Genomic DNA, 17,118 nt, shown 5'->3' on the forward strand with positions numbered 1-17,118 from the left:
TGGAAGGGTACTTGTTTACTTTTTAAAACTTGAACTTTATGACAAGTTTACAAATTAAGTGATAAATAACCGTAAAGGTACAAATGAGGTTTTAAAGAAAATAGCAGCATAGCTGTTGTAATTCTGCCTGATATTTATTACCAATTGAAAAATATGAGTCAAACTAATAACTTGTTATGAGATAGGTACGATAGTAGCTTTAGCCTATTAAGATAGTCAAATTTTAAATACATCAAGCTTTAAGTTTTCAGTTATTTATTTTTTCTTGGGATTTTATAAATTCAAATATCTCTTTTTAAAACAATATAAGCTAGCACACACCCCAATGTCATATTTGCAAATCAAACAAACTTTACAAAAGCCAAAGAACATTATGAAACGTTCCTAATCACCGCTAAAAGACAGGAGACAGGGGCGCCTGGGTGGCGCAGTCGGTTAAGCGTCCGACTTCAGCCAGGTCACGATCTCACGGTCCGTGAGTTCGAGCCCCGCATCGGGCTCTGGGCTGATGGCTCAGAGCCTGGAGCCTGTTTCCCATTCTGTGTCTCCCTCTCTCTCTGCCCCTCGCCCGTTCATGCTCTGTCTCTCTCTGTCCCAAAAATAAATAAAAAACGTTAAAAAATAAAAATAAATAAAAAAGACAGGAGACAGCAGAGGGAATCTGATAGGGACAGCTAACAAATTCAACAAACAAAAAGAATTTGGTGTCTAATAAGAAACTGTAAGATTACAATAACAGACGCTGGGAAGTTCTAAAATTCTAACTTCAGTTCATAACTTTCCTTCCGAGTTGAATTGTGTCCCACCAAGGGATACGTTCAGTCCTAACTCCCATTACCTGTGAATGTAATAGGGTCTTTGTAGATGAAAAAAGTTGGAACAAGGTCCTATTGGATTAGGATGAGCCCTAATCCAATGGGCTGGTGTCCCTATGTGGAGAGGGACATTTAGATACAGGGACACACAGAGGGAAGACAGCCATGTGAAAGTGGAAGCAGAGGTGAGTGTTGCTACTACAAGTCTAGGAATGCCAAGGATTTCTGGCAACCACCAGAAGCTAGAAGAGGCAAGGAAGCACTCTTTCCTCAAGACTTTCAGAGGAAGCATGGCCATATTGACACTTTAATTTCACACCTGTACCCTCCAGAAATGTGACAGAATAAACTGCTGTTGCTTTAAGCCACCAGCTATATGATAATTTGCCCCAGCAGCCCTACAAAACTAATTCAGTACCTATCTACCCAGCACTGGAATATAGCAGAAACAAACAAGATCAAGTTCTCCATTTCATGGCACTTACATTGTAGATAGCAGTTGGGAGGGGGAGGGGACAGGCTATAAACATATGTATAATATTTCATTATATCTGAATATATATTTTCAATTTCCTTAGTGTCTAGCTGTTCCTTTTTTTTTTTTTTTTAATTTTTTTTTCAACGTTTATTTATTTTTAGGACAGAGAGAGACAGAGCATGAACGAGGGAGGGCCAGAGAGAGAGGGAGACACAGAATCGGAAACAGGCTCCAGGCCCCGAGCCTGACGCGGGGCTCGAACTCACGGACCGCGAGATCGTGACCTGGCTGAAGTCGGACGCTTAACCGACTGCGCCACCCAGGCGCCCCTAGCTGTTCCTTTCTTAATACATTAGGTTGAACTGTAACAAAAATGGTATACGTTTGAATATTTTTGACCTACAACAATGGCAATTTCATATATTTCAAATTAATACACATAACACATCTCTATGAATCTGACCATTCTAGGTACTTCCCATGAGGGAACCATACAACATTTGTCCTTTTGTGTCCGGCTTATTTCACTTGTCATAAGGTGCTCAAGGTTAATATTGTGTATGTTATCTCATTCTGATTACCCATTCATCTGTGGATGGACATTTGGATTGTTCACACCATCTTTTGGCTGTTGTGAATAATGCTGTTATAAACATTGTTGTACAAATAACTGTCCATATGCCTACTTTCAATTATATCTGTTTTTTACAGTGTGAACTTTTAATTTTTTTCTTAATACTAGAATTTTAAAATCACAGTTTTATCACAGTTTTACATAGTGCTAAACAATATGTTAACTGAGAGAGTAAACAATAGTATTGAAGTCTAAATATAATTGCCTCTTCTATTTTGCAAAAAGATAGGTAGAAGTTGGGCAATGTAGCAGAAAACAATGGCCTTGAAGTGTTTCTGATTAAAGTAGGGAAATACTACATATATTTTATAAACAAAGACAAGCTCAAGTCTTTTATAGAGAGCTTTTCCTTCCTGATGATCTTTAGAGAACACCACTCACCATCTCAGCTTTTCTTAGGAAAGATCAGTCTTGTTTCCAGTGAAATACTATAAATAATTATTGAAATTTACTACAGACAACAGTAGACACATTGACAACCTATACTGTTTTCCAATATGATTTATGGAGAGGAGTCATTGAAAGTAATTAGATTCTTTCTCTTTGTTTTCTCCCACTTTTTTTCTTTCATTCTGATGGTGGAAAACAAGAAACATATTTTAGATATTGTTATATTTTATTAGGACTTAGTTGCATATAATTATGTTTAAATGAACAAAAGTATACCATGGACATGGAAATCTGTAAGAAAATAAATCTTACTGTAACAGTGTTTGATTACTATGCCTAATATGAAAGATGGATGGGAATGCAAGCTGGTGCAGCCACTCTGGAAAACAGTATGAAGGTTTCTCAAAAAACTAAAAATAGAACTACCCTACGACCTAGCAATTGCACTACTAGGCATTTATCCATGGGATACAGGTGTGCTGTTTCGAAGGGACACATGCACCCCCATGTTTATAGCAGCACTATCAACAATAGCCAAAGTATGGAAAGAGCCCAAATGTCCATCGATGGATGAATGGATAAAGAAGATAAAGAAGATGTATATCTCATATATATATATATTATATATATTGGAGTATTACTCGGCAATCAAAAAGAATTAAATCTTGCCATTTGCAACTACGTAGATGGAGCTGGAGGGTATTATGCTAAGTGAAATTAGTCAGAGAAAGACAAACATCATATGACTTCACTCATATGAGGACTTTAAGAGACAAAACACATGAACATAAAGGAAGGAAACAAAAATAATATAAAACAGGGAGGGGGACAAAACAGAAGAGACTCCTAAATATGGAGAACAAACTGAGGGTTACTAGAGGGGTTGTGGGAGGGGTTATGGGCTAAATGGGTAGGGGGCACTAAGGAATCTACTCCTGAAATCATGGTTGCACTATATGCTAACTCATTTGGATATAAATTTTAAAAAATAAAAAATTAAATTAAAAACAAAAGTTGGAAATATCTTCATACCTAAACATATACGATACATCTAAAGCAAATTATTATGGGGCAGCTGGATGACTCAGTCCACTAAGTGTCCAACTTCGGCTCAGGTCATGATTTCATGGTCCAGTTCGTGAGTTTGAGCCCTGCGTTGGGCTCCGTGCTGACAGCTCAGAGCCTAGAGCCTGCTTCGGATTCTGTGTCTCCCTCTCTCCCTGCCCCTCCTCAGCTTCCACTCTGTCTCTCTCTCTCTCATTCTCAAAAATAAATAAACAGTAAGAAAACAATTTTAATTATTGTAATTGCAGTAAGAATTTGTTCTTCTACAGACTTTTTTTTTTTTTTTTAACAAACAGACTCTTGACAGATGGACCAATGGTAATGACAGATTCTCCCAGGAACTCCTAGACAAAAGAAACATGAAACTACCCCTCGATGGGAATGAAAATGTGTTTGTTTATAACATCACCTGCCCTTGGTTAGGGTATTCATTTCTACCCAAAATTTTCCTTACATTGTAAATATCTCAGTATCTGCATGCATAGTTGAGGACACTACTATATTGTAACTAAGGCTTTTTAGTGTAGTTGGTGTTGACTTCTTAAAAAAAAAAAAATGATCGTGGTTTTCATGGCAATTGTAAAAGTTACCTGGAAAATTTTTAAAGTGTAATTCCAAGATGATTTTAATCAATTAGAAAATATTAATTGATAGCAAACCTATTCATCATCTCAATTTGCTCATACTTCTCTTTCTTGGCAAGTCTCTTCTCACTTCTGAAACAGACGGAGGGTGTTTGTTTACAGTGGGAACAATTTTAAGTGTCATTATTAAACTTAATTTTCTGTGTATTTTAATATAAGCTAATATTTTAGATGTAATTCAATATATTTAATATAAGCTAAATATAAGAGCTTAGTGTACATAGCCCCTGGCATAAAGCAGGCACCCAATACATGCTTGAATATTAAATGGTTACTAGGCAAACAGAGTAATATATCAATTTTTCTCAACAATATGGCTATAAATTATATTCTATTAATGTATAAAAGTATGACCTACTGAAAAAATGCATCTACAAATGTATATTAGAGCTTTTCTGTAGTGATATCACAGATGTTCTTGGGTTTTGTCTGACTTCTTTGGCCATTTAGCCTTGTAATTTACTCAGCACTGCACTTCTTTCTTCATTTACAATGTTTACTTTGTTTACAATGTTAGATGATAGGGTTAAGTTAAAACAGGCAAGATATACATCTTCAGGGTAAATTAATTGCCATTGTATGGATTTCTGCCCAGTGTTATCATATGGAACATTTGGTATTCAAGTGCTTCTCTTTAGACTGTTAAGTAAATACAGATATAGAAAGAAACTTAATATATGCCTCCCTTCAGACAGAACTACTTTGAAAGAAATAAGCAAAATATTGTGTCTGTACCTTTCCTGGGTACGTGAATGAGGCTTGACAACCCGTGGGCTTCTTTGGAGAATGATGAGCCGAGGACAAGGCTCTTTTGTTGGAGAATCGCCCTACATTAGCCTCTGATGATCTTTTCTGTGAGCCTGTTCATTCCTCTGGAGAGAAATCTCATGGTCTCTGGCCTGGAAAGTAGTGGGAGGAGTAGAGAGAGGGCTGCCTGGCTGCCAGGACAGATGGATCCTGGTGGTGTATGGAGAGGTGCCTCAACCTGTGGAACAAACTACTCTCCCCTGACCTCCACTGTGCCTGTGATCATGTTACCTGGAGCCTCTCTGGTTCAACTTCAGTGAACAGTGAGTCTTGCTCAGGATGGTACTGGCACAAGAACAGCCACAGAGATCAAAGGAACAGAACCCACAACCCAGAAATTCATCCACAAACATATGGCCAACTTATCTTTGACGAAGCAGGAAGGAATATCCAATGGAATAAAGACAGTCTCTTCAGCAGATGGTGTTGGGAAAACTGGACAGTGCCATGCAGAATAATGAACCTGGACCATTTCCTTACACCATACACAAAAATAAACTCAAAATGGATGAAAGACCTAAACATAAGGCAGGAAGCCATCAAAATCATAGAGGAGAAAGCAAGCAACAACCTCTTTGGCCTCGGCCACAGCAACTTTTTACTAGACATGACTTTAAGGCAAGGGAAACAAAAGCAAATATGAACTACTGGGACCGCATCAAAATAAAAATCTTCTGCACTGCAAAGGAAACAATCAGCAAAACTAAAAGGCAACCAACGGAATGGGAGAAGATATTTTCAAATGACATATCAGAAAAGGGGTTGGTATCCAAAATCTATAAAGAACTTCTCAAACTCAACACCCCAAAACCAAATAACCCAGTGAAGAAATGGGCAGAAGACATGAATAGACACTTTTCCAAAGAAGACATCCAGATGGCTAACAGATGAAAAGATGCTGAACATCACTCATCATCAGGGAAATACAAATCAAAACCACCATGAGGTACCACCTCACACCTGTCAGAATGGCTAACATTAACAACTCAGGCAACAACAGATATTGGTGAGGATGCAGAGAAAGAGGAACCTTTTGCATTGCTGGTGGGAATGCAAATTGGTGCAGCCGTTCTGGAAAACAGTATGGAGGTTCCTCAAAAAATTAAAAATAGAACTAGCCTACGACCCAGCAATTGCACTACTACTATTTATCCAAAGGATACAAGTGTGCTGTTTCAAAGGGGCACATGCACCCCCAATATTTATAGCAGCATGAACAATACCAAAGTATAGAAAGAGCCCAAATATCCATCGATGGATGAATGGATAAAGAAGATATGGTACATATATACAATGGGGTATTACTCCACGATGAAAAAGAATGAAATCTTGCTATTTGCAACTTGGATGGAATTAGATTGTTATCACGCTAGGTGAAATAAGTCAGTCAGATAAAGGTAAATATTATATGATTTCACTCATGTGTGGAATATACAAAACACAACAGATGAACATAGAGGAAGGGAAGCAAAAATATACAAACAGGGCGACAAACCATAAGAGACTCTTAAAATACAGAGAACAAACCGAGGGTTGCTGGTGGGGTGTTGAGTGGGGGAAAGGGCTAAATGGGTGAGAGGCACTTGTGTTAAGCACTGGGTATTATATGTAGGTGATGAATCACTAAATTCTATTCCTGAAATCATTATTGCACTATATGTTAACTCACTTGGATTTAGAGTAAAACAACAACAACAAAAAGTAAGTCCTGTTGTCTGGCGGGGTGGGAGAAGCAGTATTCATGCACTGTTCAGGGTTTAGGTGAGGATGTGAATGCCAGGCCATCACCTCCACCCTGCCTTCCAAGCTGGCTGGTGCCTTCAGCCCTGCACCGGGGTAGGGCGCGGCAGGGCTGCTTAGCTTGCTATTTGTGACGGTCCCCACTGCTGCTGCTTGTTCCTCAGTTTTAGCAGCGCTGCCAGCTCCCCCTTACGCTTTGTACAACCTAAAACATGATGACATTGCACGCCAGGTGTTTTCTCTGCCCCCTTTCTCTTCGACCTTGTCAATTCATGTCTTTGCCATTTTTCTTTACTCCTTTCCTAGCGGGGTTTTGCGGGAAAGGAAATATAAATTCATGTGTTCAATCCAACCCAAACTCTCTAACTCCTTTTTTTTAATTTATTTATTTTCTTTTATTTTAGAGAGAAAGAGCACAAGTGGGGGAGAGCGGCAGACAGAAAGAGAGGATCTAAGCGGGTTCCATGCCAAGCATGGAGCCCAACATGGGGGCTCCATTCCATGACCCTGGGATTACAACTGAGCTGAAACCAAGAGTTGGACGCTCAGATGACTGAGGCACGCAGGCACCTCAAAAATCTCTAACTCCTTCCTAACATTTACTTTCAAAAATACACTCAGCCCATTGTTTTCCCCTTGACCAGGATAAATATAGAGGAGGAAGGAGGAAGTATTGTCACTGCAAACAGACTAGTTTTACAGCAAGGAAAGCACATTTTCATCTCCGAGAAAGATTTTTCCTTCCTGGGGAAAATTTTTGTCAGAGACAACTACAAATTTACAGGGATCTCAGTAATAAGTTAGATGCTGGGTATACAACCATTATCAAGGTGGGGCTTTTGCCTTCAAAAATCTTATTCTAAGCAGTTTTTCTAACTAGACATGTGAAAAACTGACCAAATGATAATCCTATCACTTGGCACAGTGCCTGGAACACAGCAGGCATGCAAACAGTATTTACTGAGTGGATAAATGCTATTTTGGTCTGTAAATATAGTAGGGGGGGGGGGTCACAGAGAGGGAAGTAATTAATTTTGTCTTGTGGGGTGGTCTGGGAAAGTTCAGAGTTTTTTTTTATATTGAATTACATACAGTTTCACGTATGCTTAATTTATATTGTCCTTAATTTCCCTTTTAATAGGTATTTTCATTCCTTTCATGAAACGTTGCCTCGCTGAGGCTGCTGTGTTTATTCTTTCACAGTATGCGGCACAGAACGGAGCAGAGAGACAGCTGATAATGAATAAACATTTGCAAACACTACCATTCCCTTGGATTGCCTCTGCTTCAGGCCAGCTGCCCCCTCTCCTCCAGATTAACCTAACGTTCCTTTGGAGAAGTACGTGACTCAGGGACAAATAAATCACAGCCATGTTCAGGAGAGAGACTGATGTTAACTGGAGAAGGCAAAGGGGGAGGGACTCCCGTTAGTCCATGCAGCCTGCTTCCCTATGTATTGCAGGCATACGTGGATAACGAGGAAGGCTGTGTGGAGTTCAGGTTAAGGGCTTGGGCTGTCAAGGTGGAAAGCCCTCACTCAGTTGCTGCATATTCCATAAAGTGGCTGTGTGATCTTAGGGAAGTGACTTAACTTCTCTGAGCCATTCATTTGTATGACGGAGATAATGGTACTTGCCGTATGGAGTTATTTGAGAATTGAAGAAGATGCTTATAAAATACACAGCGAATTTCTACATTCATAGTAGAGCAAATGTCAGCCAGAAGTAAAATTATACAATTCAATCTAGCAGACTATTACTCTGTAATGCACAAATTTCACACTGTCTAAAAATTCACACTCTAGGGGCCCCTGAGTGGCTCAGGTGGCTAAGTGTCCGTCTGACTCTTGCTTTTGGCTCTGGTGATGATCTCACAGTATGTGAGATTGAGCCCCACATCGACTCTGCACTGACAGCTCAGAGCCTGGAGCCTGCTTCGGATTCTGTGACTCCCTCTCTCTCTCTCTCTCTGCCCCTCCCCCATTCACACTCTGTCTCTATCTCTCAAATATAAATAAACATTAAAAAATGTATAAAAATAATCTCAAGAAGTGGTAAAGTGAGTTTTCCTCTACAACTTGAAACAGAGCTGAAAGTTTTCTATTATCTTGGTAGCTTGCCTGTACATTAAGACATCAACTAAAACAATGTATATCACCTCTTTAAGTTGTATTTTTTCCCTTTCTTCTTTGAATACATACAAGCAGTCTTCCATATACAAAATAAGTGACTGTTCATTAGGCACGTATCCTATGCCAGGGTATCTAATAATATTATGTCAAAGTTGCCCCAGTCTTGTCTGGTAGAAATTATGATTTCCATTTTACAAATCAGGAGCATTTTAGTAGGTTGCCTGGGGTCCCACAATGAGGAAGTGACTCAGCCAAAATATGGACCCAGGCCCTCATGTTTACAGAGCCTATGCCTTTTCTGCACAAGAGGCTCATTAACATTAGGACCCTCAAAGAGAGTCAGAGTCCCTTCTCTATTTCTTTCTTTCTTTTTTTCTTCTAATATTTATTTATTTTTGAGAGAGCACGAGTCGGGGACAGGCAGAGAGAGAGGGAAACACAGAATCTGAAGCAGGTTCCAGGCTCTGAGCTGTCAGCACAGAGCCCCATGCAGGGCTCAAACCCATGAACCGTGAGATCATGACCTGAGCCAAAATCGGACGCTTAACCAATGGAGCTATCCAGGCACCCCTTCTCTGTTCCTGAAGTTGAACAGGTTCGATCCTATTTGAGGTCACAGAGAGCATCATTCTGTGTGAGGGAGGCATGGGGAAGTCCAGGAGAATTTCCTTGAAGACTCTCAGATTAGAGACGGCGTTGCACCAGCATCCTGGATTGCCTCTGGTCTGAATGCAACTCTGGTCTCATGAAAAACTCACGGTAAATAAGTTAATGAAATTTCTTTTGTTCTTGCAGTCGTTTCGATGGAGAAAATGGCAAAGATGTTCAGTTTTCTGCTTGTCACCACTGCTCTGGTAATGGGCAGGAAGAGCTGGGTAAGCTCATTTACTGATGTTTCTAGAATGCCTGCTTTGACCTGGATTTTCTCTTATTTTGCAGAAAACCTATAGTAATTTGTCACTGAAAAAAAAAATTAACTAAGGGGGGAAAAATGAAAAGGGTCTGTGGAAGCACCTGCCACGTAATAGGCACTTACCAAGTGCTTTCAAATTTTTTCTTAAAGTCAAAACCAGTATTTGCAATAAACAAGTAAAATCTTTTTGGAGTTACTGGGGTTACTTGGGTAGTTAATGTTAGAAGTTTAAAACTATCCATAGTAATTAAATTTGACCCGTGGCTTTCCCAATGTTGAGCCTTCCAATACTGAACACTGTTAGTATAAACTAAACAAATTATCTGACAGTAATTACAATGAACTCATGCCTTCCTCCACTCATAAGTAAAAGGGAGGAAACATTCATTTACTTGACATTCTGGGAGAGAGAAAACTCCTAAATGTTAAATAAACTCACTAAGACCATGTATGTAGGCTCATGAAGATCGAAGATACTTGCCTTGTACTTTTAAATTGCACGCTGCACTGTACTTAACAATATCACAGCCAATTTCCACCTATCGGAAAGCAGCACAGAATTCCAGATACCATCCAGTGTTCTTGCTGTTTAGTTTTTAGACTGGTGGGAGTCAGGGAGCTAAGTAAATAATTATTTCAGAGTGGCTAAATCAAGGAGTGTTGAGGAGAGAGTACCACGAGCAAATAAGAAATGGTCCTAGAGCAATAGCTAGGAGACATTCAGTGACTTAGACTTGAAACTGGGAGAAGACCTGTACCAACAATTCTCCATACTCTTGCTGTGTGACTTCCAGTTTTGAGGTTGAATCTCTGTGTTTCCAGTATAGGCCTTCTTAGGAAGGGAATGTACCTCTTTGTCCCAAATAGAGTGTCCAGCTGTGCTATTCTGACCAGCTAGCAGAGTGCCTGGAACATGGTGGGTCCTCCTAATTACGGAAGGGCATAAGGCAGTACATAAAGTTAGGAACCGAGAGGCAATTGTAAATTGGGAAACATATCTGATGGCTGTCTTAGGCAATAACGTGTATAAAGGTAGTAGTGTAAGGTAATTACACATGAAAATTCGTAATTTCTCAAAAGTAAACATTTACACTCTTCGCAGGAGATCATGACATAAGTTGCAAATGGAGATGTCAAGGTAAGAGTGGAAAATGGGGAAAAAAAATTGTCTTTTGTCCTTTTCTCCCCACTATACCTCTAGTAACTCTTCCAGCCTTGAGTATCCAAGAGCCTTTATTGCAGCTTCTTGGCCTCGGTACCTCTTCCAGGAGACCCACCTATGCAGCTCTCCTTCCCAATTAATCCCCACCACCACCACCCCCCGCCACCCACAACATTTGCTTTCTCTTTGAAGCGTTCTCAGTTAGATGCCAGTTTAGAAAGGAGCTGATTAATTCATGCACAGGCAATATTCTTGAGGTTTTTGCCCTTTTAGAGAAGATAAATGACTTAACTGGAAAACTCAGGCTCCTCGCATCCCTGTCTGAAATAATTGAAAGAAAAACAAAAAAGCAAAAGTTAAAGTGTCTTCAGTAGAATTTCCAGTCACAGGTAAATGGGTGACACACTCAGGGATATGAGGGTCTAAATTAGTATCCCCTTATAAAGGTGACCACGTGTCATCAGATTATAAGTATTCGATTAAATTTTTAAAACATTAATACCAAAAGGTCATTCAAAAGCCCTGTTTATTTTAGAGACTGACACACTAGCAATGCACAACGATGCTGTCAAGAAAGCATTTTTGCTTTCTTGTCATGTAGAAACTGAGAGCAGGGATCTCGAACTGGATTTGAATCCTGACCCCTCCTACCTGCTGGAACTTCCTGGGCAAGTTTCCTCACCAGGATGGAGCCAATTCCTCCCTCCTGGAATCATTATGAGGATAAAATAAGATGAGTCTAAAGCTCTTTGTGTAGTCATTCAGATTAATTCATATTAATATATAATTCTAGCTCAAGCACTTTAGTCATAATTACATATTCTTCATATAACAAATAGTATCAAATAGCATCAGTTTCATACCATGTTCTGGTTAGAATAATATTCTGAAATGGGAGCTGGGGACAAAGTTGAATCACTAATTTGTCCAACTTGTTAGGCATTTATTTCCCAGTGAGAATGAGATTCACATTCCTTTGCAGGCTCTAGAGAACTGTCTCCGGGAGCAAGCACGACTCAGAGCCCAGGTGCACCTGCTCGAGACCCGGGTCAAACAGCAACAGGTCAAGATCACCCGGCTTTTGCATGAGAACGAAATCCAGTTCCTCGATAAAGGAGAGGAGAATATTGTCATTGACCTTGGAGGCAAAAGGCAATATGCAGGTCAGAACCTATTTTTCTTAAGTGTTTCAGTAACTTATGACTCACACCCCTGTGCAATGGTGGTGCTCATTATTTGGTCACTTCAGGTTTTGCTAAAGAGCTTTTCCTATTCTAATAACAAGCAGCATGAAGCATTATACCAAATGTGAATTTGGTATAAATTTAAATAATTTTTAAAAATTTTTTTAAATGTTTTTATTTATATTTGAGACAGAGAGAGACAGAGCATGAGCGGGGAAGGGGCAGAGAGAGAGGGAGACACAGAATCTGAAGCAGGCTTTAGGCTCTGAGCTGTCAGCACAGAGCCCGATGCGGGGCTCGAACTCACAGACTTTGAGATCGTGACCTGAGCTGAAGTCGACGCTTAACCGACTGAGCCACCCAGGCGCCCCGGTATAAATTTAATTTTATCCTTTTCTCTCTCTTATCTCTGAGGGGATATTTAATGTCAATGCTAAATATCTTAGAATTTCTGTAGTTTAAAGAGAGATCAAAGACAAGAGATTGTTTACATATGGTGTGCAAATGACATATCTGAAAAATTTTACAGTTTTGTTTTTGTGTAGCATTTCTCATTACATTTATACAGTTTTCCCTTCTGAGTCCCTTATGTGCCTTAGGGTAGTAAATGAGGTAATAGAATAAAAGGGCAGAGAAAGAAAAAGGGATCACAATTATTTAGGGAAACACAAGGGTTGTTTTTATGTGCATATTTTATGGTTTGATAATTTTCCTTTCGATTAGGTCATTGTTTCCACCCAGAAACTTAATGATCTTAAACTGTCTGTCAACACATTCACTGCACATATCATTATTCTTTATAGAGAACTATTCATTTGCCTTCCTCCAGGCATCTTTTAAAGTAAACAAACCATAGTTGTCAGTAAGGAGGATGCCATCTACAGCACTTTGTTTATATGTCTGCTCTAGCTACTGGGATGATGAATTATAATTTCTTTGTTCATGAGTCTATCCTGATCAATTGAGCAGGCACTTCATTAGGAATGATGTCTCATCATTCTTTCTTCCCTGTTGCCCATTAGAGTACCTGGCAAATAACAGAGGCTCACATTTATGAATGAAAACAAGGTAGTACAGAAAGATAGGAATAGCTAAATAAGCAAATATAAGTTGGAAAATATATCTGACTGTAATTGAAAAACTACAGAGGCTAAAGAGATTCCAGGCTGATAGAATAAAGACATCTTTATTTTGTGTTTCTAAATATACTCATCAGTGAAGCATATAAGAATTATGAGAATTTTAGAAACTATGCTTCAATGAAATGTTCCCTTTTTCTTTCTTTACCAAGAACCTAATCTCTTTCTGGTCAGACATTTGCCCAGGGCTCCTGACACTCTGTTGTCCAGTCACTTGATCCCTTACCCTTGATTCTTGGAATCCAACTGCTTTTCCCCCATTTCAGGATCAGACAGAGGCCTGTGGTAGAGGGGATGGATGTAGGGTGATGATGGCTCGTGGCTCGGCGGCATGGAACAAAAAGGAACCAAAGACAGCTCGGATAAAAATAGGCTTGGGAAACAAAGAGACTGTCTGAAGCAATCTCAGGGCAAAGAACAGGAACTAGAACCTCAGAAGACATCAGTGAAAGAAGGCTCAGGAGAGCAATTGAACCAGAAGTACAATCAGTTGACATTCCTTGAAGACGGTGATTCTCAGCCAGGTCTACAGATAGAATCACCTGGTGACTGTTAAAATGCTGACGCCTATGAAGAACTGTGGAGGGTCTGAGGTTTTACTCCATTTGCAACCTAAAGAGTTAGCCTGCCTCGGTTTCACGGGTGTTGGCAGAAGATAAGAGACTCCTGGGTCCGAGACAAGAACTTCATGTTTGTACCAATATCCCTTGATTGCAAATACTAAGGAAGCAATGTGGAGAATGTGCAGGCAGTGGGCTGTGTCCAGGTGAGGAACCCTGAGTTTAGTAAATCTCAATCTTTTATAATGGGTTACAAGCAAATCTGCCCATTCTTTTCTCCTTTGCAAGAGAGTTATTTCTATGAAAGTGGGCAGAAACTAACCTGCCATCTGCTCTAGAGGGAGACACTGTCTCTATCTTATAAGGCTGTTTACTATACAAAGATCCCTGAAAAAATAGTCCAGAACATATACTCTGCTTGCAAAATATGCAGGAAGGCAATTGACCCATGGGAAACTGTCTACAAATAGTGTCCATGTTCTACTCCAGACCAATTAAATGAGGATCCCTACAAGACTGCAAAGGATTTGTGCTTCTACTGATGGGTGTGGATGAGATTGTTCAAGACCAGAATCAGGTCAGGCTTCTCCCCACATTTCTTCCCACAGGCTGAGGAGGACCGAGATTTCCTGGGGCCATCTAGTATAGAAGGCTTTACTTCTTTTCAGATAGGAGGTAAGGCATTGTAGCAATTGAATACCCTTTTCATTCGACGAATGTTGAGGCCTAATTGTAATGTGGTCATTTATCCACTCAGCAGGTTTCAGCTACCTATCCTGAGACTGTGGAAAATGTAAGAAACAGATGTCAGGGTTGGATCTCACTGGATTAATCAGGCCAATCATTGTTGATAACAAGGTTGATTCAGAGAAGGGAGTAACCAGAATGGCCAAAAAGCCATTTGACTGATGACTTTGTCTTATGGACTGAGTTGTGTGCACCCCCCATATGAGCTTCATATGTTGAAGCTCTAACCCCCAATGTCTATAATATGATTGTATTTGGACATAGGGCCTTAAAAGAAGAGATTAAGTTAGAATGAGGCCATTAGAATGGGCCCTAATTCAGTCTGACTGGTGTCCTTATAAGAAGAGATTACGGCGGCACTGATGCACAGAGGAAAGATGATACGAGGCTACAGCAAGAAGGCAGCCATCTGTAAGCCAAGAACAGAGGGTTCAGAAGAAACCAATGCTACTGGCACCTTATGTGATTCCAAAAGTAGGTACACGGCTGGTCACAAGGACAAGGAACTGATGGATGCAAGAGAAGCACCATTATTCCAAATTCCAAACTAAGCCCCAAACCCAGGAACTCTGAACAGGCTGTGAACACAGATTCAAGTGTTCAATAATGTCAGGAGGCAGGTGATTGGATGTTTGTTACTAGGACTGTGTATGAGAAAAATCAGTCGTGGGAAGACTCAGGCTTAGGAGCTGAAACTCCAATCCCTGTGTCAGGAGTGCTGGGCCACAAGAAATGACAAGAAGTGGGAGACAAGAAGTCACCAAGGAGTAAGGCAGAAATCAGTTACTAGAAAATGAAACTACCAAGATCAGAGGAGGCCTGACTGTATAAACAGGAATTGGATGGAAGAGTCATATGGTCAGGATCTATACAAACCATTGTAGGGTGTGTGTGTGTGTATGTGTGTGTGTGTGTGTGTGTGTGTGTCTGTCTGTCTTGTAACATTATAGCACATAAAATAAGATAGATGATAGACATTTTCTGGTTTGGGATATAACAGCTAAAAAAAAAAAATCCAGGGGGGTACCTGGGTGGCTCAGACAGTTGAATATCTGACTCTTGATTTAGGCTCAGGTCATGATCTCACAGTTGTGGGATCGAGCCCTGCATTGGGTTCAGTGTTGGTAGGAGCCTGCTTAAGATTGTCTCTCGTGCTCTCTTTCTACCCCCCTCCCCCACCTCAAAAAAAAAACCCTAGAAGTTAGTAGAACTATGTAATATTCTTCATATATGATGAATACAGTATGAAATATATAGTTTAATTGTACTTTATTTTGTAGCATATAGACAAATAGTACTAAAGAGCCTGCGACAGGCAAACCCTTGATAAATATATAATAACCATAAATTCCAAAAAGTATATATTTAACATAATATATAATATTGTATAAAATATATAAGAACTTGCTACCAAAGTTTATATTTTTGGTCTCCTTAAATTAAAAATATCAAATGTTCATTGGGGTTCCTGGGTGGCTCAGTCAGTTAACTGACTTTTGATTTTGACTCAGGTCATAACCTCACAGTTCGTGAGTTCAAGCCCCACATCAGGCTCCACACTGACAGTATGGAGCCTGCTTGATATTTTCTCTCTCCCCCTCTTTCCCTGCGCCTCCCCCGCTTGTGTGTGTTATCTCTCTATCTTAAAATAAACAAATAAACTTAAAAAAATTAAATATTCATGTACACCATCTATATAAATATACATTTCTTTGTTCTTATTTACAAGTTACTATTTTATTACTAATTTGTTTTCTGAATTCTAATTCATCTCATGGTTGAAAACACCTAATTGCTTATAACCTAGCAATTTGTGCAGATAATGCACAAATCATGTGATTTTATACAACATATAATTAAATGTATCTTATTTTGAAATTTTTGGCTGCTATTAAATTATGTACTTAAATTAAAAGATACCAAATTCACATTAATTGGTGATAATTACCACAGCCTGTGGCATCACATCTGTTCAGCCAACAAGACCACTGGTTTAGCCAGATCCCCTCCTGCAAGGCCTTCAATCTTTACAAGACAGTCACTTGAGGCATGTGTAGTGATTAAGGTGTTGCCTCTGAAGCCTGGTTTGAAAGTCCAGCTGCCCATCTTGGTAGCTGTAGCCTTTGGGCAAGTTACCTAATCTTTATATCCTTCATTTTCCTCATCCGTAAAATGGGAATGATAAGAATGGTTCTTTGTCGTAAAGATTCAGAGTTAACACATGTAACATGATTACAGTAGCATTTCATACAAAAGAGGTGCTCAGTGAATGTCAGCTATCTATCCACATCGTTATATACTCTCTCCCTTGTTTTCAGAGGAGAGAGCCTACCCACCCTACCCTTCAAGAATCCTGCCCTCTCCAAGGAACCAGCATCCTTTCTTCTTGTTTCCTTTCTAATGTCACGGGGCGGGTGGGGATAAAGAATGGCTACAGCAGGGCTAGTTCTAGCATTTCCCAGCATGCCTTTGGGGGCAGCTGAGCTCATGCTGGCCTTTCTTTGAATTTAGAATGTGGGGTACTTAGTGCCTTCGGACTTCAGCTTTGAGCTCAGCCACCATTGTGGGACAAAAGGGAAAAGTCCATTTGGCAAGCTGTCGTGTCACTTTGTGAAGCTTAAACATTCAGAAGCCTTCCAACATGGCTTGCTTTCTGCATGATCAGAGAAAGCATTCACCTCTTCCAGTTTAGCACAGTGTTTGTCAGTG

The 17,118-nt window shown here is 39.8% G+C and overlaps 1 protein-coding gene across 3 annotated transcripts in view; it reads left to right on the forward strand.

Annotated features, from left to right (window-relative positions):
• Positions 1–17,118, forward strand: part of FGL1 (fibrinogen like 1) — a 54,447-nt gene that overhangs the window by 26,665 nt on the left and 10,664 nt on the right. For 2 of the 3 annotated variants that reach the window (XM_011281397.4, XM_019828300.3), the window contains 2 exons: positions 9,500–9,579; positions 11,762–11,942. In XM_011281397.4, coding sequence (XP_011279699.1) covers positions 9,508–9,579; positions 11,762–11,942 — 253 coding nt within the window. In that variant the 5' untranslated portion in view covers positions 9,500–9,507. Of the gene's footprint in view, positions 1–7,776; positions 7,913–9,499; positions 9,580–11,761; positions 11,943–17,118 lie in introns of those variants that run through there. The other variant, XM_019828299.3, reaches the window with a different exon arrangement.

The sequence above is a fragment of the Felis catus genome, chromosome B1 (assembly GCF_018350175.1).
Source record: "Felis catus isolate Fca126 chromosome B1, F.catus_Fca126_mat1.0, whole genome shotgun sequence".
NCBI lineage: Eukaryota > Metazoa > Chordata > Mammalia > Carnivora > Felidae > Felis > Felis catus.